This window comes from Perca flavescens, chromosome 6, assembly GCF_004354835.1.
Source record: "Perca flavescens isolate YP-PL-M2 chromosome 6, PFLA_1.0, whole genome shotgun sequence".
Lineage (NCBI taxonomy): Eukaryota > Metazoa > Chordata > Actinopteri > Perciformes > Percidae > Perca > Perca flavescens.
The window spans coordinates 32,989,886-33,014,261 of record NC_041336.1 but is presented as its reverse complement, the minus strand read 5'-3'; the positions used below and the strand labels follow the sequence as shown (position 1 = coordinate 33,014,261).

General features: G+C 43.7%; 2 protein-coding genes across 3 annotated transcripts; one reads left to right on the top strand and one right to left on the bottom strand.

The window, feature by feature from the left end:
* Nucleotides 1–1,132: 1,132 nt before the first annotated feature.
* Nucleotides 1,133–10,664, bottom strand: LOC114557015 (uncharacterized). 2 transcript variants are annotated; one of them, XM_028580224.1, is made up of 8 exons: nucleotides 10,227–10,664; nucleotides 8,524–8,664; nucleotides 7,691–8,363; nucleotides 7,370–7,508; nucleotides 6,767–6,933; nucleotides 5,950–6,099; nucleotides 5,599–5,783; nucleotides 1,133–4,616 (listed from the first exon to the last, which is right to left on the bottom strand). In XM_028580224.1, exons 2-8 carry the CDS (start codon nucleotides 8,566–8,568, stop codon nucleotides 3,348–3,350), a joined length of 2,628 nt encoding a protein of 875 aa, XP_028436025.1. In that variant the 5' UTR covers nucleotides 8,569–8,664; nucleotides 10,227–10,664; the 3' UTR covers nucleotides 1,133–3,347. The 2 variants fall into 2 exon arrangements, with proteins under 2 accessions (XP_028436025.1, XP_028436026.1); XM_028580225.1 differs by having other exon boundaries at nucleotides 5,617–5,783.
* On the top strand, nucleotides 10,317–19,451 carry LOC114557382 (uncharacterized). The gene is made up of 6 exons (XM_028580812.1): nucleotides 10,317–10,479; nucleotides 11,540–11,975; nucleotides 13,921–14,024; nucleotides 14,378–14,622; nucleotides 17,011–17,081; nucleotides 18,254–19,451. Exons 1-5 carry the CDS (start codon nucleotides 10,317–10,319, stop codon nucleotides 17,053–17,055), a joined length of 993 nt encoding a protein of 330 aa, XP_028436613.1. The 3' UTR covers nucleotides 17,056–17,081; nucleotides 18,254–19,451.
* Nucleotides 19,452–24,376: the final 4,925 nt, after the last annotated feature.

Here is a 24,376-nt window from a genome sequence, read left to right as displayed (position 1 = left end):
CATGTGTTCCATGTTATCATATTCCTTTGGGGCTGAAAGACTTTGCTCATCTTACCAAAAAGTCATGAACACACAATGACAGATAGAGATATAACAAAACAACTGACGCCATAACAATTTAAAGTTGCATTAACTAGCATGAGATGAACTCATGGGAATAGAGGGGAAACAGGAGACTAGAGATGTTCTGTTGTGTTTGTTCGTGTTTCACAAAGAGTTGAACCTGAGCCAGACCGTACAACAAAGATAGAAATCATATCACATCCATACAGGGATAGTAGTAGCTATTAATACATAATAACATATATGACACACTGGTATCAGATCAGTATTCGGTATCGGCCGATACGCAAGTTCGGACCATCTCTACTTTGTCCACATGTCTGCATCTACAAGACGCACAAATGTATTGTACATTCTTGCACTTAAATCTTTTATAAACAGCTAAATGAGTAGTGGGAGATGCTCAATAACACTTTGTTAAACCACTGACTTTGTGTCCCAGATGAAAGCCAGCTGTTACACACTGCATATCCATTCAATGACTTCCCATTGAAGGCCATTTAACCAACACAGGCACCACATTACTAAAGGTGAATGGCTGAAGCGCGATATTATGTGTAGCTCCAACCACACAAGCTGTAAGGATCCTTAATGAAAACATCCCTTGTCACAATGTGTTAGTTGGAATGAGTGAGTTGTTAAATAAACTGGCAGGGTGTGAATCCTGTATCAGGAAGCCAGATTGTCCAATTCATGTGTGCGACGGGAATGCTTTCATGGCATAAGTGCAGTTTTCTGCAGCATACACCAACATCCATTCATAATGTCAGTATATGGTTTGATAAAATTCCACAGCTCAAACAGGTCATACTATAAAATCGATTCGAACCTTAACGCATAACTTAGTTTAATGTGTGCTGGCCATAAATAAACACCTGCCACCTGTGATTTTGACTGATTAAAATATATCATATGGACAGAGTATAACGAGCGCATTTACAAACGTACTTTTCAATTACGCATTAGCCCCTTTCTGTAGAAATGTTATGTGATTATGGCAACTTAAAAAATAGTCACAGTGGGTTTACTGTGAGCAAATGTGCAATAGTAATGAATGTATTGACAGCCATAATGTTTTATCACATTTATTAAACCTCCGTAAAATCATCTCATGAGCAAGCAAATAGCACCTGATAGAACCTGATGTAATCCGAAAACCTTCTGACATTTCCATGAGATCCAGCGTGGGGTCTTATACAGTCATTTATCATACAGTATGATGGCCGTGTTAACAGTGAACAGTATTAATTGAGGCGTTTCTTTATATGTCTGTTGTTCACCCGCCTCACAATACATGCACATCCTTCTATTTCTACAAATGTATCGATCCTCAGATGCTGAAATAAACATGTCAAGTCAATACACGGCCACCTCCACACCCTTTTACACGCCTAGTGAAGCATGGACAAAAACTTGTTAACGGTATGTACAGCATGGGCATAAAAGGCTTCGGTGGAAGGGGAAAATAAAAGAAATAAGTTATTAAAAAAACTGTTTTCTTCCTGTATACTTCGCATTAAATATACTTGAAAACAATTGTCCATTGAATAGACCAGAATATTGTGGGGGGGTCCTTCTGATGTTCCACAGACTGGTGAACACAGTTTAGTTGGTTTTATGCAGAAGACGTAATAGAGGCCAGAGTCAATGTGGATCCAATGGTTTCCATTGTGCCACTGACTTCCTAAAAGGAGAGATTCACCTTTTCTTTAAGTCTGTCCTAAAACTATAGTCACGTGCCCATATGTACACTGAAACTGGTTTTGCTTGCTGTAATCTTTCCCCCCATTCATACTGGCCATTAAGAGAACCTTCCCTAAGGCAAACTCAATGCAAGTAAGGGGGACAGTTTATTTGAAGTTTATATGAGGCTTCAGCTGTCTGAATTAGACAAATCAAGTGGGTATCTTTCATATTTGCAGCCTATTGTGAACAAAATTCCCTCGTTTGGCTCCCTTCACAGTGTTTCCTTGCTAATCTGTGGACAGTAACACAAATATAGAATTTCATACTACAAACGGCAACTTTGAAAGATGCCCACTTTATTTGACTAAGACTGCTGAGCCCTCAGATTAGCTTCAGGAGGAACAATTACAGTAGTAAAAAACCTGCTTCACTGTTCATATTGGCACTATTGTTTCAAGACATAATGTATTTGAAAAAAATATGAACCTTTCCTTTTTATAAATGAGAAACCTTTAGGACTTTTAGGTTCTCTACGTAGACGATCCTGGACAGATTATTTCGGTTTGAATGAAATGGCAGAACTGTATTGTGACCTGACTGCCAAAGACCTGCCAAAAAGCCTCAGAGCAGTGGTATGTAGCCGTATGCATGACAGCTTTCAGACATAGAGCCCCTTTCACACATGCACTGCAAACCTAGACTTATCTAGTCAGTGCTGATGTTCTGTGTGCTGCCTTTCGTGCAGATGAATGGCGGCAGTATCCGGAGTTCCCTGTTTAAACGGCAGCATAAAAATAAAAGAAAGAAAAACCCCCCCCCTGGATGATTTTGCGTCAGCCGGTAGAAAATCAGCGACTTTTCCTCCTTAGCGTTTAGCCGTGTCATCGTCCCAAGCTCCGCCTTCTTGTCCAAATATGGTCACTTCTGGTATCATCAAACTTGAGGCTTCAAATTCCACAAACCAATGGGTGACGGTCTGACATATTAAAAGAAAAGGCAAGAGACTCCGTTGTTTACGACCAAATTATGAACCGGCTCTGTGACCACGGTGTAATCTGCATCACGTCCTGCTTCCTGTGCGCTCTAGCCAGGCGCCACCCCTCGCCTAAACCAAACTGAGGATTTCCAAGAAGTGAAAACTCTCCTGTTGTGCGTAACATGTGTGAAAGGGAAACTCGTATGTTAAAACAGGCTTAGTTAAGCTACTGAAAACTATACAGGCCGACTCAAGTTAAACTATGTGCTTTAATAAAACCAGTGCCTTTTCCATGTGAATATGATACCAAGCTGCAATTTCAGATTCAGCAGGGAAGCATCTGAAAACAGTGGCCTTTCACTATACAGTCCAGTATACAGCGGGCCTGACATTATGCTGTCTTCCAATTATTTATTTGACCTTTAGAATTAAAATGTTCCCACAATCATTGACACATGTAGAGAACAGCACACTACGTCACTATCCAACCAGCCAACAACCATCATCATGCGACACTTATGATCAACAGTATCCAATGTTGTTCTGAATACTTTACTAATTGTCTTCAACATCAATTCTCAATATAGAAAACAGTGGATCTGTCAACGTTTCCAGACGTAGCTCAGGTTTGTCGGCGCTTCTGAAGGGTTCTAGGGCTGCTCCTGGTCTTAATGGCTGAGGTAGTACACTTGGTGTGGGTAAGGCTCTTTGTAGAGCCCCTGGAAGTGCTAGAGTAGCTACTGACAGGTGTGCAGTCCTTTGTGGACTCCTCTGTGGTCCCCTTGGAAGTGTCCTTTGCAGCACCTTTGGAATTATGGATAGAGTACCTGCTGGCTGGTGAAGTACACTTGGTAATGTCCTTACTAGTAGCTTTGTTAGTAGCCTTAGCAGTGTGCTTGGCAGAAGAACTTGCTGGTGGGTCAGTGTGTATGTGTTTGGATGTCACTGAGTTGATAGCAGCTTTAGTTGCAGTAGTCCTAGCAGCAGCAGCAGCTCTGGCAACAGTCCTAGATTCAGTAGTCCTGGTTATTAGTGTAGGGACCGTGGCTGAAGCGGGCTGATTTCTCCGCAGCCTTTTGTCTCTCACATGTCTGCATATGACCTCAGTTACAGGGCTCAGGTCATAGTCGGTGATGATGTTAGTGAACTTGACCCCTTCCTGAGAGGGCTCAAGAGCAGAGACGCTGCTCAAACTTAACTTTCCAACACTGCCCTTGTCCTGTAGGTCTTCACTAATACAACTGTCCCTCTCCAGTCTCATCTCTCCAACGTGGTCACAGCTGCCTTCTTGTCTAAGTTCTTCATCATGGCTGCCAGCGAGATCACCAATATGACTCACGTCCTCCACTCTAACTTCTTCGTTACAGTTGGCCTCCCTCTGTGGGATCTCACCAATATGGCAGTCACTCTCCGGTGGGACATCGCCATCATTGTATTGCGCTGACCTGCACTTCTTCGATGAGTTGCTGTCCTTCGGAGGGGTAGGGCTGGTGTCTGGTGGGAGGCCTCTCTTTCTCCTGGACAACCTCAGGACACCAGGGCTCTCCCTTAGCGACCTGATGACTGTGCCATTAGTCAATGCTATTTGGGCTGGAGTCCTGCTTGAATGTCTTCCTGAGTTCTGGACACTACCGAAGGTCTTGGGGTTGCTATAGTACTTTGAGACGGTTGGGTGGTGGAGAGGAAGGTGCTGATTGCGAGGCAGCTGGTGTTTGCTATGCCGGGATAGGTGTTGGTTGTTGCTTTCCTGGGGTCTTGGTTTACAGGTGTTGCTCGGCCTTGTGCAGGGCCTGCGGGAGCGTCTGGTGCCTGCCCCGGTGCCAGGCTTTAAGGTAGGAACTGACCGGACACAGGAAGTTCTTTGTTCGGCGAGTCCAGTTACCATTGCAACCTGCAAAGGGAAGAGATCATGATAAGACCCTGGGAATAATTAAATTAGAAGAAAAGTTATGAGCATGATTCTGTAAACCAGCACAGTGACACAGCAGCATATTTAGCTTCTGTAACGTAATTCAGTAAAAAGGAATAACTTGACGGATTTGATTTGATCGCCAACCCTTATTTTCCACAGCGACCCCGGCGAGCAATCGCGGCCAATCAAGTCAACGCTTCCAATTCCACCACACATGGCCCCGCTCTGCTAAAAGATACGAGGCAGGTCTATTTTCACGCGAGCTGCGGGGCTTTTGGAAAGGAAGTGAAACGGCGATAGCATCCAGTCAATTTACCAAAACCCACCCCCCAATACTGTTTATGTCTGCCCTGAGCTGCAGGTATGCTTCTTAAAAAAGGTCCCATGGCATGAAAATGTCACTTTATGAGGTTTTTTAACATTAATGTGAGTTCCCCCAGCCTGCCTATGGCCCCCCAGTGGCTAGAAATGGTGATAGGTGTAAACCGAGCCCTGGGTATCCTGCTCTGCCTTTGAGAAAATGAAAGCTCAGATGGGCCGATCTGAAATGGCACATACTAAGGAAAGCTCATTGTAGGACTGGCTCTAGTGGCTGTAATTCTGCACCAAAGCTGAATTTCGGGAAATAGACTTCAGATGCAGTATTAGGGGACCACTAAGGTCTCTATAAAAGCATCCAAAGAGCACCATGTCATGGGACCTTTAAAAAGAGCTCGCAGGTTAAAGGGGCAACAAAATATTCACTTCTGAGATAATTATCATGAAAAAGGCTGAATTTTGCTTTTAAATGTTGATGCTCTAAAATCTTAATTTGTGATCAACAAGATAAAGAGAATAACCCTTTTTGCACCGCAACCAACTGAACTGCATGTATATATCAGTGTCAGATTCAATCTTCGTGCTACTGATGATACAACCAGACACATTCAGACAGCGAAGCATGTAGACAGGATGATCAGACCTGGTTAGTCCTGCTGACCTGTAGGGAGAGCTGGCGAGGTCTCAGGAGGTGTCTCTCAGCTCCCTCTCCCCTCATCCTCCTCTGCTGTTCCTCCTCTCTCCTCTCTCTCTCCCTCCTCCTCTGTTCCCGGGCCGTTAGAGGGCAGAAGGAGCCTCCGGGCCTCGCTCTCAGAGAGTCTCGCTGCACTGTAGGACAGCAGGACAGACACAGAGGCACAACCACATTATATAGAAGGATTTTGTTGGATGAATTAAACTACCTTTTAATCCAAAGTTGCCTCAATCATCAGAGTGTTAAAGAGACTGATGACACTGTATGTAAGTGAATACATGCAGGTTAGGGGAGGAGTACCTGCTGTTCTCCTGAATAAGCTCATGTTCTTCCCCTCCGCTGCAGTCCTGTGATTGGTGGAAAGACAGGAAGTAAGATGCCGAGCACCAGCTGGCCCCTTGGCTCGTCCACTCGCTACGAAAGCCATGTTGCTAGGCAGCGCTGCTGAACCTGAAGTGAAAGAGGAAATGCCTTCATTGACTCTGGAGGAGATGCAGTAGGATCACTAGTGTGGGTCTGCGCCCGCCCGCCGGATTACATCACACTACATGTCATTTAGCTGACGCTTTTATCCAAAGTGACTTACAGTTGCTATATATGTCAGAGGTCGCACGCCACGCCTCTGGAGCAACTAGGGGTTAAGTGTCTTGCTCAGGGACACGTTGGTTGATGTTGATGCAGTGGGAATTGAAACCAGATCTCCCACACCAAAGGAATGGGTCAAATCCACTGAGCCATCACCATCTGGATCCACTGTGCCCGTCTGGGCGAGCCCTCCTTCCCCCCCCAACTCGCTAACAGCTAAATGTTGCGCACACAATGTTCCCAATTTGGCGTCTTTCAGGCAGGACTTAGCGAGAGTGTTTTGCGGTAGCCGTGTCTTGTACGGGGCGTGTTTTGTAGGGTCTGTGCGGCGCTGTTGCGTACTTACTTTGAATAATAAAGATATTAGATGGGTTTAAACACACCGGTGCATTGGTCTTTCTTCAGCATTAATTGAACAGTTGTTGTATTCTCAGTTATACGATGATATGGAGCTGAGCTCTCCGATCAGACCACTACTGTACACAGACTGGACCTATGTGGTGAATGGGCAGCGTGTGTGCTTGTAGCTCACCTCTCAGACAGAGAAAAGACAAGAAGTCCTCAGTCTTGGGTCTGCACCTGGTCAGACAGGTGACCACGGCCAGGCTGTGGTTACTCCGGGCTGTGGTCATCGACACTCCAGGTCCAGGAGAGCTGGGGGGGGACTGGGCAAACTTCCTCTGCGCTCGCAGCCTTGGTCTGCACAACCACATTCACACACTGTCAGTTGCCAGTTTATTGGATAAAATATATATATAGTCTAATACAACAGTCATGCAATACAGCCAAGTGTCCCTATATGTATGTATATGTATAAATACACCCTATATATACACCGTATATATCAGAATACAGACCCCATTCTGTTGTTGGACAAATTTAGTTCCTATGTGTGATGGTGAAAAATGGTCAGGTCAGGTATTTGGATTGTGCAGTCTTGTCGCAGCCATGCCACAGTAAATAATAATAATAATAATAATCTAAGTATCTTCGTTAATCGATGATCACAAAAACACAGCACCCCAGATAAAATACCAAGTTTTTCGGGAGTCCCTTGGCCTTTTCTCGGACTGTTTGCAGGTGAGTCATGCACACAGGCACGAACATGCAAAACACACACAGTAGAGCAGCTGACCTCTTGCTGGCGGGGTCGTCCTTGTGGCGATGGATGCTGGCGGGGCGGCGCTGCTGAGGCCGTGTCTGTAAGGACCAGCTCCAGCTGGGACCAGCAGACAGCAGGGACTGACGCCGGCTGATGCCATTAACCCGGGGGCCTAAGAGGACAGGCAGGACTTTAGTTTCTTACATGAAGCATTTCCACGTCTTAGAGACATGACCTGAATTTACAATGTCACCGACAATCAAAGCAGTGGGAGCAGAAACTGTAAAGGGCCGACTACAATCAGATTGAGCTGTGACTCAGACAGAAAATGAGAGAGGTGTGGACGGTACTGACCGCTGAGGCTTGTAGGAGTGTGTGAGCGCAGTGTCCTGGCCGGGACAGGGGGGCTCAGCGGTGTGCTCTCGGGACTGCAGGTGGTCTTCGCTGAGTGTTTGTGCCGAGGAGCGTGTGTGTGTTTTGCAGTTTCCGCGTATTTCGTGTCGAGCATCGACTGTGTGTTCTGCGTTTTCTGTGAGCGCAGAGTCCTGGTTGATCCAGAACTCTTTTGTAGCGTCGGAGTATTTTCTTGGAGGTGGGTTTGCTGTACAGCGTGTGGAATTTTCCCTGCCCACGCTGTTGATTGGGTTTGCATGTTCTGTAGTGTGTGAGTGCATTTATTTTTTGGCGTGTGCGAGTCCTGAGACGAGTTCATTTTTGGCCCTTTGTCGGCGTGCTCATGAGGGCGTAGGTGTTTTGAAACGTGCATGTTCTGGCCACCGTGTGCGTTTTTCTGTGCGTTTGGTGCTCTGTGTGTGACTCTGCGCTGCGGCATGCGCTGTCTCGTGCGCGTGTTTTTCTGGGTCTGTGTTGTTCGCTGAGCGTGTAAGAGTGGCTTTTTCACCGTGCGTTTGTGCGCGCGCGTGTGTATGTGTGAGGCACGGTGTGTGTCTCGGAATTCCCTGAGGGAGAGGAAGAGAACTTTGCGGACCAGACGTTCTTCACACCAAGGCATCCCGTCACTGATGTCCTGCGCACGCACACGCACACACACACACACACACACACACACACACACACACACACACGTTTGTTGGTGTAAAAAAAAAAAAATGTGTGGTACATCTAAAAAAAATCCAGATCATTAATGAGGACATAGAGTGGAAAAAAAAAAAAAACGTTTTCCTTACATATTTTTTTTTGATGATATTCCGTTTGGGTCTGTCTGTACTCATCTTGCCAAGCAGACGCTAATGGGCACATGAAGTACAGAAGCCTCTTTCACTTTGTTTTCTCTACAGGTGTGGAAATGTACACTCCACCGCTCCGTCCTGGGGAAGAGGAGTAAGGATATAATAGAAAAACACAGATGTTACTTTGACTGGATGGTTAGTCAAAAAATATAGACACCAACAGTTTAGAAATATGAAAATACAATCAGTGCAAATACAATTATAGAGTCAAGAAACAACATGGATGTTAGGCTTTATCCTGAAAATGTAGTTGTGGTCCAGACTATCTGAGGGATGATGCTTCCTACTGCCACAGCCTAACTGGCTTTGTATAAGACATTTGATTTTTTTTTTTTAAAACAGCATTGCGTTTAAAACGGAAAACACGGCACGATGTAAAGACAGAGCAAAGCACCATACAATCTGGGTGTGGAGTCTCATGCTTGACATGGAAAATAAAAAACGATTTCGGGGACGGCAGAACAATGACTGCATCTTAGTTTTCACACGTGTATGATATGTCAGGGTTTATCCCCAACGAGGTGTACATTATCAGGAACTAATGGCTTCCAGAGTCATTAATTACCCGAGAAGGAACGCCTCATTGGGCATTAACCCGGTCACTTGCCAAAACATTTTTTTTCGAGTCAAGTAGAACTTTTTGGGTTTTTTTTAGTACCATGAGTGTGGTATAATCTATGATAATAACATACTGCTTCGACTAAACCTGCCATTGGCTGCAGTGGATCTTTTGTTCTGTGTTACATAGCCTTGGGAGAGGGCGTTGCTTTAGAGCTTTTTGCTGGTTATTGTACAAAAAAGTGTGTACCATCTACTACTGCAACATGCATCAGTCAGGACATGTAGCATGAAGATATTACAGCAAACCATAGGTGTAATTGACAGGGGGATGGGGGGTTTCAATGTTTTTGTCAGCGACAGTTGCTGTCTTCATGGATGCTTTTTGTCTTAATGAAATGTCACATTTGGTCCTTTTTTGGTTTCGGCTGTGAGTGAGATGGTGTCGCTCTGCAGAGTTCACCTGCCACAGCTATGAATGTGGAAGGAAGTAAAATGTTATTCTTTTCTGTGATTTTAAACTCTGATGATAAAAAAAAAAAAAAAAAAAAAAAAAAAATAGGTGTAGGCTACTGTTGAAAGTGCCACGCTGTGCATGGGGTCACTGTCAAAGGTTGATGGGGAAATCAGGTGATGACAGGCCTGCTTCCACACGGCTCTCTTTCTACTGACACAGCTATGATCCTTTCTCTCTCTTCCACAGTGTGGCTGGAGAGTCCTGCTGCATGGCAATGGCAACACAATTTTACTCACATGCACAGCTGATCAGCGTGTTGGGAATTTTGATTTAATTAAAACTCAGGAAAGATAGCAACGCTGTGTCTCCCTCATTTCAACATCTGCCTTTAGACAAACAGTGCATCCTATCACAGCTGGATGTGGGACACCTGCCTCCAACCAGCTTTTTACATGGACGGATCTCTGTCAGTACAGTTCAGTCCAGGGCGTACGGGCTGCGATAGGGAGTGTGGATGGCATTCGGTGTGTAACCCTGACCAGCCTGTAAGGGCGCCTAATATCTCTATTCTGGTGATATTAGTCCTTAAACAGAGCAAAATATCAAACAATAATCCATCACGTACCTCCAGAAGGATTACCAGCCTACATCACGAGCACACCGAAAACCGAAGGCACACGGAGCCAATCACACTTTATAGCGAACAACGGATCACATGAAATCTCGCAGCGGCTCGAGCGTGCCGTTCTTCCCCTCGCAGAGCCGTCAGGCCCGGTGTGCCGATGGGACTCGGCCCCTGCACGGCTGTGGAGCGCAGGAAGGCAGCACCACTGCGGCTTCCGAACCAAGGCCAGCCCTGCTTAGGTTTCTGTGCGCCTGTATTGTCGTAACTACGGTCGGTTCAGACTGCGGGTCATTTCCTGTTGACCCGGAAGTCGGTCGAGGTCCACCATTCACGAGGCTCTGATTCTGGTCGTGTGTTAAAGGAACAGTATAGAGGATCTTTGATACCAAACGCCAAATGTCATCGTTTGTCATCCCAATCCCTCGATCCCGGCTGCGATATTACGAATCCCCCTTTGGCCACGCCAAGACCCGCCCTTCAATAGTGTTCACACACTACTATTGGCCAGGCGTCCATGCTTACATGTACAGGTCCTATCCCCTGACCAATCCCCTAACCCTAACCTTAACCACTCGAGGTGAATGCCTAACCCCAACCAATCGAGCTGCTTCGTAGGGCGGGTCATGGCGTGGCCATAGTGGGATTCGTAATTTTGCATCCCAGCTTCTCCCAGAAACCATTGCGCTCTCTCCGCCGTTTGCAATGCACGGTCACTTCAGCCGACTCCATGATTCTAGTGCGCGTCTATTCTCGTTATTAAGGCATCTGTCTTTAATTATCTACAATCAACCTGCTCTAGCATCACACGTGATTGTTTTAATGTACTGTAAATAGTAGTACAATTGGGATGTATGCAAACGTGTTGTGTATTTATATAATTTCATTTTATAATTTTGTGTGTGTGTGTGTGTTTGTGTGTGGGGGGGTTGGGTCAGTCGGTGTTGGAGTAGTTAGGCTTGGGAGTGTTGTGTGTATATGTGTTTTGTATTTTGTGTATAATTGTCCAATTAAAAATTACTTGGTGCAATAACTTATCTACATGTGCACAATGTGTTATTTGTTCTCTGCTGCTACTTACATTCACACTCTACTTATTCATGTTCCTAGTGGATTTATACACTGCACTAGAATTTGTACAACTCATTCGAAACAATCTTTTGAACCTGATTGTAACCTATTCTCACTTGACTTCTACTTAAGGTTTTTATTTATTTCTTACTGTAGCTATTTTACTTATGTTACTTAATACACTTATTGAGTTGCTCTTTCTTACTCTTTTGTTTTAACTAAACTAACTAAACAATTTCCCTGAGGTGATCCGGTTCAGAGCGCGGAATGTTCGGAGGAAGTAAATCCCGGCCAGACGGACCAGGAGGGATACGGTGTTTCCCCGCGCGCTTCGTTCTACCGCCTGCCCATGTCCCTGCATGCACCTGGGCCACTGGTAGCACTCGAGCTGCTCCGGCCGGTTCCCCACAACAGACCGCTTCCCGACGGACTGACTGCGCTACTGTTACCGACCCCGAGACCACAACAGACCGTCCAGGAGACGGGTGCACGCGTTGTGGAAGTCTGGTGCGATCTCGACCAGGTGTCTGTGCGCGTGGACGGTTTCCAGCTGCGCGCGTGGAACGTCCCGTCCCTGTTCCGACTGGGCTCGTGCGAAGCCAGCAGCGCCAGCCCCCGCTTCCTGTTCTTCCGCTTCAGACTGACGGAATGCGGCGGAGAGTCCAAGGTCGGGACACATGGGTATCAATTTAGAGCTAGCTCTGCTCCTAGATCCACACTTTAGCCTACCGAGTGCAAGTGATATCACAGGCGTGGGGAGGGGTGTGTGCGTGGGATATGCCCACTCCCCCATCCCCCAATATTTAGAAGAGGTAGATTGTTCTTTCCTTAAAAGATATGAAAGACAACAGACTTTCCAAAAGAGGTACAACTGACTGGTCAGGGGGCTCTTCATAGATTTGGACTACTGGCTTTAACAATGTCTCATTCTCTAACAGATTAGTTGTTGAGATGTAGCCTACATGATTCCTAAAAAGCAACATCCCGAACAAGATAACATGTGATGTTTTCACTATGCAGAAAGTTTGGAACAACACAGGAGAATAACAATTTCCTTTTGGCCTACATAAAGACAAAAGACATTTGCAACATAAATTGTTGCATAAATATTCACCAGAATGCAGGAAATGAAGTGTTAGGAAATGAAGTGTTAGAAATAATTTTTTTAGATCAATTTTTTATCGTTTTTAAAAATTTTAACATAGGCCTACTGAACAGTCAAGTTAAACCATGTAAAAAAACAATAAAAAAATTTAACAAAAACCCTCTTTTTTTTTTTTTTTTTTTTTTTTTTAAAAAAAAGCCTGAGTGAAAGCAACAGCAGGCAGAAAAGAGAATAGAATAACATGTCTTTGAGCCGTGTGACTGTTAATTAAAACTGCAGTAGAAGTATTCAGATCCTTTTTTATTAAAGTAAAAGTACGAATACCACACTGTAAAAATACTCTGTTACAGTGAAAGTCTTGCATTGAAATGTTACTTAAGTAAAAGTATAAGTAGGCCATCATCAGGAAAATGTACTTAAAGGGTATCTAACGTGTTTTCAACCTAGACCCTATTTTCCTATGTTGTTGTGTGTAAGTGACTCATAGGAACAACAATCTTTGAAATAAGTGAATGCCGTAACCGGAAGCCACATATGGGGCAAATGTCCAGCATCAGTTAATGTCCACTAAAAGTGCTGTTTTTACAATTGACAGGCTCAGATTATTATTTTAAGTGTCTGTCAACATTATGGAAAGGATCCCTACAGAGATGGACCTTTTTTAAAAGCTCTTTAAGAGCATTCTGTTTAACCAGAAATGGCTCTGAGGTCGCTAGTGCTAAACCCACCAGACTCCATTTAATTAAAAAAAAAAAAAAAAAAAGCTATACTTTTAGCGTGTATAGAGCCAACATATTTTCACATGTAAATCGGTAAACTATGTTTATTTCAACCAAAACTAGAGTTGTGATGGTTGGAAAAGTGGAAAATTACCTAAAATGGCTTTTCATAGTTGTATTATGTTTCTGTCAACTTTGAATGAAGTCTATTTTATGATGCTAAAATAACGGTTTATTTACATGGAGTCTGGTGGGTTTAGTGAATGCAATGTTGCGGATGTTTTGATGTTTAAAAAAAGGATCTTACTCTTTAACAGAAAGGTTGACCTCCCTTAGAAATCCTTTCCATAATGTTGTCACACACTTACAATATTAATCTGAGCCTGTCAGCGGCAAAAACAGAACTTTTAGGGGACAAGCTGGACAATTGCCCTATTAACTTACATTGTAGCTTGTTTTGTCACTGCCGACTGAAGCGGTCTTGCTTATGATAGTATAATTGTAAGGCTCTGTTTTGATTTCATTGTTGAGTCCATTCCATAAGGTCACAAGACTAACTGAAATACACATGATCTTAACAATAGCTCACAAGAGGTTGTTTAAATATGAATCAACCTTTTAGACGATGTCCAGGATATACTTGGAACCTCTGTGTTACACTATGTGTCTGACATGTAGAAAGGTACAGAATTACCGTTAGATCCTAGATGATTAATAATAATAATAATTATGAATGAAGAACAAAAAGTCTTATGTCAGCCTCTGGAGTGATGTGGTAGAAACGGCTCTCATTCTGTCTCAGGTTTCATTACTCTTACCAAGTTGGCTTCAGACCTCAGGTCCAGCACACAACCTTGATAAAGAGCATCAGGAGTAAACGCAGCTACAGCCTCACTGTCTGCAATGGTAACGCACCTACACCATCTAAATCAGGCTTCGCTATCACTGCAAGCTGACACGTTTCCTGTAAACATCTGTAATGATCTGCTTAAATCTGTCATCACGTCTTGTTAAAGCCAAATCTAATATTTGACGTTTATTACAAAGTGCAGCTTTAATGTGAACAGTTGGCTTCAAGTGTTAAAGTCTACACTAAATAGTTTTTACCACTCTGATGTTAAACGAATTTCGAAAACTTCTTATATCTTTTACTGTAACTTCAGATCTATAAATTGCAAGTTTCATCATGTACAGTAAAGCACAAAAGCAAATGCAACTTAAGACAGGGTCTGTCTGTCTGTCTGTCTGTCTGTCTGTAGCCCAGGGGGAGCCCATACCTCCAGGCCACTGGTTCTTTCTAGGGGAGCCAGTGTATTTTGTGGCCCAGACAGGAGTGCTGCTTGCTGGGGAGAGGCTTTATGCAGATGCATGCTATGCCACGAGCTCCAAAGACAGCTGCATGGCCGACAGCAATAGGGAGGGCAGCAGCTCCCGGTTCCTGTCGGAAGGAGGCAGTGTGCTGAAGTTCTCTGTGGATGCCTTTCTATTCAGAGCAGTCTTACAAGTAAGACCATTTCTTTATTTGATATCCTACAAAAACTTTAAACTCCCTGCAAGCCCTGAAGTCTTTTGACCTATTCTGGCTGAGCAGGCCTCAGCCAGAATAGGTCTAGTTTTAGGAAAGACGGACAAAGGGAGGATCCAATGACAGTTGTGGTTAGTGGACTGAATAGCTACTGTTTGTACAGCGGGTCAAAGCATGTTGTACCTGCTCATGCTGATATTAATTGCTGCTTATGTGCACTGAAAGCTGTACTTTACTGTACACCTGATGTTTGTTTCAAGCTTCCTGATGAAAAATAGTTCAATTGTTGCAGCAGAAATCTACTGATCATTGGTCTTCCTGTTGACGCTGCTGAAAGTTCCAGCTTATTGCACACCTATGGAGTCTCTTTCTATCTTACAATGCACAGCCACATGCAAAGTACATTACATTATTACATGTCATTTAGCACTTCCAATTAAGTGCTTTCAACCCTGAAGGTGCAAACTTCTTGTGTGTGTGTGTCTGTCTGTGTGTCTGTGTGTGTCTGTCTGTCTGTCTGTCTGTCACCATGGTATCACAAATAGGGCTGTACAAAATGAAACTAGGGGTTAATAACGAGTTTGACCGTTCTCTGGGACATGTTTTCATGCTAATTGAATGCGTCTCTAGCTTTAAACAAGCTAACGCAAACCGGTGGTTAGCTGCTAACGCTAGCTTTCGGGGCAGATGGTAAATCGCTATTTTATACCACTAACAAGGCTCAAAATAGCACCACACTTCAAAAAAAAGCGTTGGCAAAATTGACAAACTGTTAAAAAAGTAGAAAATAAAGTAGGTGGGCCAATATTTATGATGAACCTAAATTGATAGGCGGACCGGATCAAAATCTGCGAGTGGTTGGATTTGGCCCGCAGGCGTTGAGTTTGACATGTGATGTAAAGTGTCACATCGTGTGTGTGTGTGAGACACTATCTATCATATATTTTCTTTTATTTATTTTATCCAAGGTGCAGTTGAAAGATGTTTTTAGCCTTCGGCGGAAGATGCGTAGGCTTTCGGCCATCCTGATGTCAATAGGGAGCTCATTCCACCATTTAGGAGCCAGGACAGCAAACAGTCAGGATTTTGTTGAGTGATTAGTTGTCCCTCGCTGTGGGACAGCAAGCAGGTTGGCTGATGCAGAGCGGAGTGGGCGGCTTGGGGTATAGGGTTTGACCGTGTCCTGGATGTGAGCTGGGGCTGTATGCAAGTACTAGTGTCTTGAAGTGGATGCGGTCAGCAATTGGTAACCAGTGAAGAGAGCAGAGGAGCGCTGTAGTGTGAGAGAATTTGGGCAGGTTGAAAGTACTGTTGCCAGGAAGCAAATGCCACACAGTGCACATATACAGCTGTTATGATCACAAGCTATCGATCTCGGCTGTCTGGTCAACACAACCTGGCAGGGCCAGTTTCCCACAAGTATATCTCAAGACATTGACACACCCCAAAGTTTTCGAACCTTTGTGTCTGAACCTTCTCTCACGTCAAAGAATGCATAAAGGTTGCAAAGTTTTCAGTCATTCAACTGATAATTTAGCACTGATTCAGTCATTTTTACACATACAGTACATTTGAGCAACTTTCTACCACAATAGTTTAGGCGCCTACCCAAGGGCGTAACTTTGGGTTCAACATTGGGGAGGGGGGTTGAGATTTCCACTTTTGAGCATAATTGAAATTTTGTACACAAAACACTATTTTCTGGATTCTGGAGAATTTTTCTGCTACACTGTACTTTTACTGCATCAATTTATGGTACAAATGTCTTTATTTATGTAAAGTAACTTATAATAGGTTTTTGGGGGGTTTGCACTGGCCAGTTTTGATTATTTGGGGGGGTGTGTAACCCCTCTCATCCCCCCTGTAAATTACACCTATGCCCCTACCTCAACCTTAAAGAGAGATTGAAGAGGGGCTGCCCAGTGTGTTTACAATATGCTGGACATAACGGTGGAGTCCAAATCCACATGTGACGAACTATACACCCAGCAGGCTCTCTAATCACCGGCGAGTGTATGTCTTTCTACCTGTCTGTCTGCGTGTAGGTGCTGTACCTCCACTGTTCAATGTCAGTCTGGTTCAGCGCGTCCCCCAGCTCAAAGTCCTGCAGCTACAACGAGACTGCTGGCAACCCATGTTATTAACAGAGCCTTCTACATAAGTGGTTGAATGAGAAACGACAATTGGATGATAAAAAAACAATAAAAAGAATAACAATATGAAAACAAATCTAGTGTATCTGTACAACCACGGGTGGCAGTACTTTTGGGAAGGTGGTGTGATGATTTAATGGACAAACCACTTGTGTGCCTTAAATGAAGTCAAGTGTTTGTACTGATGGACTGCTTTGTTTTGGTGTGTGTGTAGGTGGGAGGAGCTGGAGGCCACAGCCTCAGTATGCACCTGCTGTGATTCCATCTGCACGGAAATGCAGGACTGTAAGTTCTGACTGAACAAATTACTCTTTTTAAGACTAAGCTTCCTCATGTGTCAGTCGAATCAGGTCCTGACATTGTCCAGAGTTTCCCTGTCTCACATATGTGCTGTCACACAACAGCAGATTGTCCGTGTCAGAAGCGTTTTCACCTACTTGAAATCCTCCCGTTTGGTCTAGGCGAGGGGTGGCGCCTGGGTAGAGTGGGCAGGAAGCAGGGCATGACTCAGATTAACATGGCAGTCGCGCGGGTAATTTGGTACCAAACAACAAATCTGAGGATTTCTGCGTCGGCCCTTACTGACAGCATGTTCCTGAATCTCGTCGTCTCTCCAGTTAGACATTTTCGTTGCCGTCTTCGTGTAATTCACCACCGACTTTGTACGCGGGAGCTGGCAGGCTAAAGACGGGTAAATGTCTCCTCTAGCTGTTTAACACTTCTGTTCGTTTACATCGTTTACCGGCCAAATGCTGGTGAAATATTCAAGTGGCTGGTAGATTTGCTTCACTCCCCAGCCAAAAACAAAATTAATGGTAATCTATTGATTGAAATGAACATTCACTAGGGCAGAGATCTTCAACAGGGGGTCGGGAACCTTAGGGGGTCCTCAGAATCAATGCAGGGGGGGCCTTCAAATTGTTAATTTCTTTTCAAAAATTAAAGTCTTACATGCTACTTAATTTCTACAATATAGTATATGTAGTAGGAGGTCCCTGCTCCGTCTCTCGCAGTTAAGGGGTCCTTGGGTTAAAAAACGTTGAAGACCCCTGCACTAGGCATTTGGCTGGTGGACATAAAGTTAAATCTGAACCCTGCGTACAGCTGCTCCGGGTAATGTTAAGAGGTTCAGCACGGCATGTGTGAGAGGGGCTAAATTAACACCCCACCAGCTGGTAACTGAAGATAAGTAAATGCATCAGGGTAATGATATACAATACAAGAAACCTATTAGTTGTGGAGTATCTCACATTATACTCAGAACATGCTTTATCTATGATAGTATTGTATCACCATACAGGTAATTCTGTAATACATAATCTTGTGCAATTAGCACCGATCCAGCTGTCCATTTAAATAAAGATGGAAAATAGCATTATTGTCTAAAACCTGCACCATCTCTGGCATAACATGTTCTAACGCTTGTCCTTTTGATTACTCTGCTATCGGGAACACAGTGAGCAGTCCAGGCTGGCTCATTGGACAAAGGGCTGAAGAGAAACCAAGGATGCAGGTGACGTCTTTTCAAGCAGAGGAGGGAAGACAAAGGCTGGATCATGAAGAGAAGAGGGGCGAAAGAAAGGATGAGCACCCTAAGAAATTCCGCACTTTTCCACAGGAGACACAGGCTGGCAATGAGGAGGAGAATAAAGAAGCCATTCCTTAGAAGACTGCTGTGAAGACCGAATGGCAGCACAGTGCTGCAGCCGGCCAGCAGGGAAAGACAGGACGAAAGCAAGACGGAAGATGTGCCTATCACTGCAAGAGAGTTTTCAAGTGTTATGTCTGCTCCTATCAGTGCAGAGAGCTTTGGGACGAAGTACAAGAATTTTCAAAAACCATTACAAGACCACACAGGCTCAGTTCTGGTTCGGTTAGGTCAGAGGGAATGCTTCAAGACACCCCAGTTCCTCAGATGTGGTGACCATTATCACGCATGGTTCGGAGAGCAGCCAGGCGTCTGACTGGGACTGGGCCCGGTTGGTGCCAGGGTGGGGCGAGGAGTGGAGACGGAAGGCAATGGATGACTTCTATTAAGATAAGACTGATAGACTTGGAGGTGTTGACGTTTGGTGTTGGAGGAACAGATGGAAACACTCTTATGCAGTCTAATCCAATTCAACAGCCCACCAAATATCTTTTAATAAAGATTATCAAATTCAGTTTTTGTTGACTGGTCCACTGCTGTATAAATAGACAAAATATTGGAAACGCGTGTCACTATGATGCATCTAGCATAACGTCACCACAAACCAACAGTTTAACATGTCTGAATGGGACTGAATGGGACCAAACCATGCTGAGCTGTTGTATGATGGTGAGCTATTCCAACATGGATGAGGGGCAGAGGGAGAGAATCCACACACGGAGCATCAGCAGGAGCAAGTCAATCTCACCAGGCTTTTATGACAACTGATTGAAACCTTACAATCACTTATTTCAAAGGTTCTAGGTTTGTGGAACATTTCTGGAAACCTCCAGGACCATGAACAGCCGAGTGGAACGTTGGAACTCCCAAACTGCTCCTATGGAACATGGAGGACTTGAAACCAGGCCGGACTTTCAGGCAAACTTATGTCCGGACTGTAGCAGAGCGTGGTGTTCAGCTGGCTGTATCCATGTAGTATGTTTGAATAATAAACTTCTCTGACTATGCCCACGCCTACCTGTGCCTTGTTTTCATTCTCATAATATCGGTTGTGTGTACACCCACCTCTTCAGCCCTGCTCACAACAGTTACTGTAGCTAATGGATGGTTGGACCTTCAGTTTGTGTGAATGAGGATCTGTACCATTATTGCATGTCACAAATTTGTCCCCACTCACATTTGCAAAACTGCTATAGCTTTGTTAAGCTGCATCAAGTCCTGCTACAGTTTCTTAAAGCCTAGCAGGTTGTTTGCCTTCAAACTAGGGGTGTGAACCTTCACTGGTCTCACGATTTGATTATCCTGTCAACCATTCAAATCTATTAGATATCATGATGCATCGCCTCATTGTTATATATTGCTACACAGGGTTTCCATCAACTAATTCAAGCGGTCAGATATATATATGCACTCCTTTTAATTGTATCTGCTCTTAAAAAAAGAAAAAAAAAGGCACTTCCTGAATGTAGCGGAGTCTGAATACAGCAGACAAAGGCAAAAACAAAAAGCGACTGCTAAATCATAAGTAACCTCAGTAAGCTTTACAATTTTTCTCCAATGGTTTGGCTCATTTCTTGAAACTGAAATTACATTCTCAAAACTCTAAGATCCTTTGGCAAAACAGTCTGACAGTTCAGCACAACAGTATAGCTCACTTGCAAAAGCTCATATCTCTCCCAAAACTGTTCACTCATGCTTCAAAATTAAATTCCTTTCCCATATAAAGAGTCAGTGCCACCAAAATGGCAAAGATCCTTCTCAATTGTTCTGGCTCATTTCTTGAAACAGACCGGACATTCTCAACACTCTTGGTGCTTTTGCCAAAATAACCTGGATGGTTCGGAAAAACACCATGGTTCACCTGCAAAAGCTCATATCTCTCCCAAAACCGTTCACTCATGTGTCAAAACTAAATTTCTCTCTCATTTAGATAGTCAGTGCCCCCAAAAAGCGTCGTCCCTTTGGCATTGTGTAAGCACTGCAAGTCAAAATGTTTAGATGTTTTGTCACTATGGCAGAGGACCATTGAAATATCCCTTATGTCCACCTTTCAGTCTTAGCCCAGTTTTTTGTCTAGCTAACAGAATACAATTGTGTATAAAACTGAAAAAAATCAAATAGGATTTAAGGGTAAGAGTAGCCTCCAAGGTTTGACATCACACATTGCACTCATACTGCCAAGGAAATTGTAACCATTTTTATTCACACACAAAGTAACTTCCATACATCAGAGTAAAAAGAAAATATATACAGCATAATATACTGCAATATAAACACAAAAATAAACAAGGAAAATTATATGTAGCCTACAGTGCTGTAAATAAAGCTGGAGTTTCACAACTAACAGTTCTTCACTGGTCGCTGTCCTCACCCTCCCTCTCCTGGCCACCATCCTCACCCTCCTGGCCATCCCCACGCTGCTGTCTGTCTGTCTGGCCACAGATTCTCGTCCACGTCACAGCGTATATTCTCCCTTGCCGTGCAACGAGGGAAGAAACCGCATGCATGTCCTCACACGCAGCGTCCATTGCATGGAGCAGGGACCTCTGATCTTGAGCCCGATGCTCATACACTCTCCACCTCCAAGCAGAGAAAAACTCCTCAATAGGATTGAGGAAAGGAGAGTAAGGTGGTAGGAACACCATGACGGTGGAAATTCACATTGTCCTATACAATGACATATTGTGGTAGGTGAGGCCCTACGAGACCTCTCTCATTTTCAGGGATCAAATCAAAATGAAGGCAGTCCAAGAAGATGAGGAGCTTCTGTGTATTGTATGGGCCAAGACTGAAGATGTGAGTGGCCACACCATTCTCAGAAATGGCAGCACACATAGTTATATTGCCCCCTCGCTGTCCTGGGACATCCACCGTGGCCCGGTGGCCAATAATATTACGGCCACGTCTTCGGCCCTTGGCCAGGTTGAAGCCAGCTTCATCCACAAACATGAGGATGTAAGGGGTCTCGTTTCCTTCCAATGCCATTATTCTCTACAATAGAGTAAAAAAAGAAAACATCAAATCAGTCATACAGAAGAGTCATACACTACAGTTACAGACAATTACATAGGAATGTTCTATGTTCTCCACAAGTTCAGTAACTGACTTACATGTATATACTGGTACCGCAGCTCTTTCACTCTATCAGAGTTCCTCTCAAATGGTACCCTGTAAATTTGCTTCATTGTCATCTGATGCTTCTTCAATATCCAGTCTAATGTGGAGATGCTTATAGAGTTGACATTTTTGGAATATGGCATTGTCTTGTAGGATTGAAGCGCGGATCTGTCTCAATGTGATGGCATTATTTGCAATCACCATGTTACAGATCTCTTGTTCTTGTTGTTCACTGAGAAGTTTTCCTCTGCCACCCAGGGTTGTCGTCCAATCGTAGACATAGAATTCAAAGGACAACGCTCCATTCGTAATGTATACCTTCTGTATTCCTTACAGAATGAGTTACCAATGTAATTGTATTGTTGTTTTACTTACAGTAACTACCACAATTCTAATGCATCACTGCACAGTGACTGGAATACTACTGTAAACTGTATCATAAATACTGTAGTATAACTGTAATACTGTAGACAATATTTTTCTTGTCATTTTTAGTATGATAACATCCCATTGAGGTAAGATAGTACTGTAGGACACACACTAAATGAATAGGTAAATGAGTAAATATATTTCTTGCTCTATGCACAGTGTCCTTTCCTATACAACATATAATTCCATTACTCCTACTCCTCCTCCTCTTCTTCTTCTTCTTCCTCTTCCTCGAGCAGGCAGTTGCCCTTGTTTGTTTACTTTGCCAGGTGCCTCCATGTTCAGAAATTGTACTGGTCCTGCATGGTCAAGCTCTATATATATATATATATATATATATATATATATATATATATATATACACACACATGTTTGGCAGCATTCACAATCATGGACAGCACCTGTCAGGTATCTGAACATACTGTTTGATTGGTCATCTGAGATGTGTCAAACACCTCTTTCATTAGTCAAGTTCTAGTTTCACCTGACTGTCAATTTCTGAAATCAATTTATCAAATGTTCCAAGAGATTCATATATGGTACTCATGGTATTGTGTTCTTGACTAATTTTGACAATTGAACAGACTATTGTGCATGTGATGACTTATACAATGTGATGACTTATACAATGAAATGACGCTGACACGTTTTGGAGAGAACAACCATAAGACTGAGAATCAACAATCAGTTTAGATCAACAAGATCTATTCACTTGGAAATTGTGCTAAATGTAGGCTACCTGTACTTAATCATTTGCAAAGATGTACTGAGACATTGAGACATGTACTAAGACATTTGCAATTTGATGAAATGATGAGAAATTCAATTCTGTTGTGAACAATTGCTAAGTGGTTTAGAGGTTTGTCCATGTTGTTTTGATAATGTCATTTCTGTTTCAAGAAATGAGCCAAACCAATGGAGAAAAACTGTAATACGTTATGGTCTGTCTCTGCATCGATGCAGAATCGTCCATGTCCGTATCCCGATGCAGTGATACATTTCAACACCCCCACTGCAAACATGCTGTCTTCATTTACAGACTATTGTTACAGGAATACAGAGGACAGAGCGTCGTCACATGGTGCACACCAATCAGCCGACACTCAACATCAGCAGAAGCAAATGGTCGGCGGCGGACGAACAGGAGAGAACACAATGTTGTAGCCATGACAGGAGACAATGTTGCTGCAAAGAAGCTACAAGTTTGTTATTTTTCTCTTTTTTTCCTTTATTTAGAACAGCTGAACAGAAATAGGAAACGGTGGGGTGGGGGATGACATGCAGCAAAGTGTCCCGGGTTGGATTTGAACCCGGGCCACTGGCAAGGACAAAGCCTACATGGGGCGGTGTGCTCAACCAGGTGAGCTACAGTCGCCCCAAAGATACAAATTCTAAAACACGCACGCTTCACACACACAAAAGATCTAACCAATCACCGCAGTTTCACCAGCTCAGTTTCCGACTGTCTCCCCTTCTGTTCCCTAGTTACGGGATTGAATAACGGCCGGAAAAGTGTTTTTACAGAACATTATGTCACAGTGAAGTTGACCCTTGACCTTTTGGATATTAAATGTCATCACTTCACTTTTATCCTAAAAGACAATTGTGTGAGCAGTCATAATTAGTGTAGGCATTCTGGAGTTATGGCTCATTACAGGCATACATTTATGCCGATACATGGAGCTAGCCTTAGCTAACGTGGCTATAACGTTAGCCACCATAACCAATCACACAAATCCCTAACAGAGATTTGGAGGCAACAACTTTAAAGCAAACTACTGGTGCGTTCATGCCACATGGGAATTTCAGGGAACGCCCCCGTGATTACGTCGTTTTTCCAGCGTTCACGTGGTCGGGATGCGTGTTCTTCTTCTGTTATATTGGCATTTGGCATAACAACTTGTTGCACGACTGCCACAAACGGTTGTATGTAGCCTAGAGCATCAGGTGTATGAAAACATGGAGGCCACAATAACAAAAGATTTGCTGCGGTTTTCTTATGCGAGCATACTAACCAGCACATGGATAGGTGTTTGTGTTATCTGCAGGACAACCAACGGGAAAGGACACGGCTATGGTATTTTTTATAAATAAGCCTATTTATGAATAATTTCAAACATGTTATGTCTGTGTATGTTTCTTGGCAGAGGTGTTTGTCCACAATAAACAGTTTATTGTCATTGAAATATGTTCAGTAAACCAAAGTCGCCTCCATCAAACATCAGTTGTCAACAACGCGTCACCAACTGGGAAACTTTTAGCAAAATCTAGCCCCAGTTTCCCACCTCTGATTCCCACAGGAAGTGACGTGAATGACGACGTTGTCACTGGGGAAAATGTTTTTCCGATGCCCATGAACGCACGGCCAAACTACTTATGTTTTGCA

What these genes read in the sequence shown, in the direction of transcription:
- LOC114557015 (XM_028580224.1), bottom strand. Translation starts at nt 8,568, where the DNA reads ATGAGTACAGACAGACCCAAACGGAATATCATCAAAAAAAAATAT. An exon ending in ATATCATCAAAAAAAAATAT is followed by an intron (nt 8,364 to 8,523) that starts GTAAGGAAAACG and finishes GTGCGTGCGCAG; the next exon opens with GACATCAGTGACGGGATGCC. An exon ending in CTTATTCAGGAGAACAGCAG is followed by an intron (nt 5,784 to 5,949) that starts GTACTCCTCCCC and finishes GCTGTCCTACAG; the next exon opens with TGCAGCGAGACTCTCTGAGA.
- LOC114557382 (XM_028580812.1), top strand. Translation starts at nt 10,317, where the DNA reads ATGAAATCTCGCAGCGGCTCGAGCGTGCCGTTCTTCCCCTCGCAGAGC. An exon ending in GCTTAGGTTTCTGTGCGCCT is followed by an intron (nt 10,480 to 11,539) that starts GTATTGTCGTAA and finishes AATTTCCCTGAG; the next exon opens with GTGATCCGGTTCAGAGCGCG. An exon ending in CAGCCTCACTGTCTGCAATG is followed by an intron (nt 14,025 to 14,377) that starts GTAACGCACCTA and finishes GTCTGTCTGTAG; the next exon opens with CCCAGGGGGAGCCCATACCT.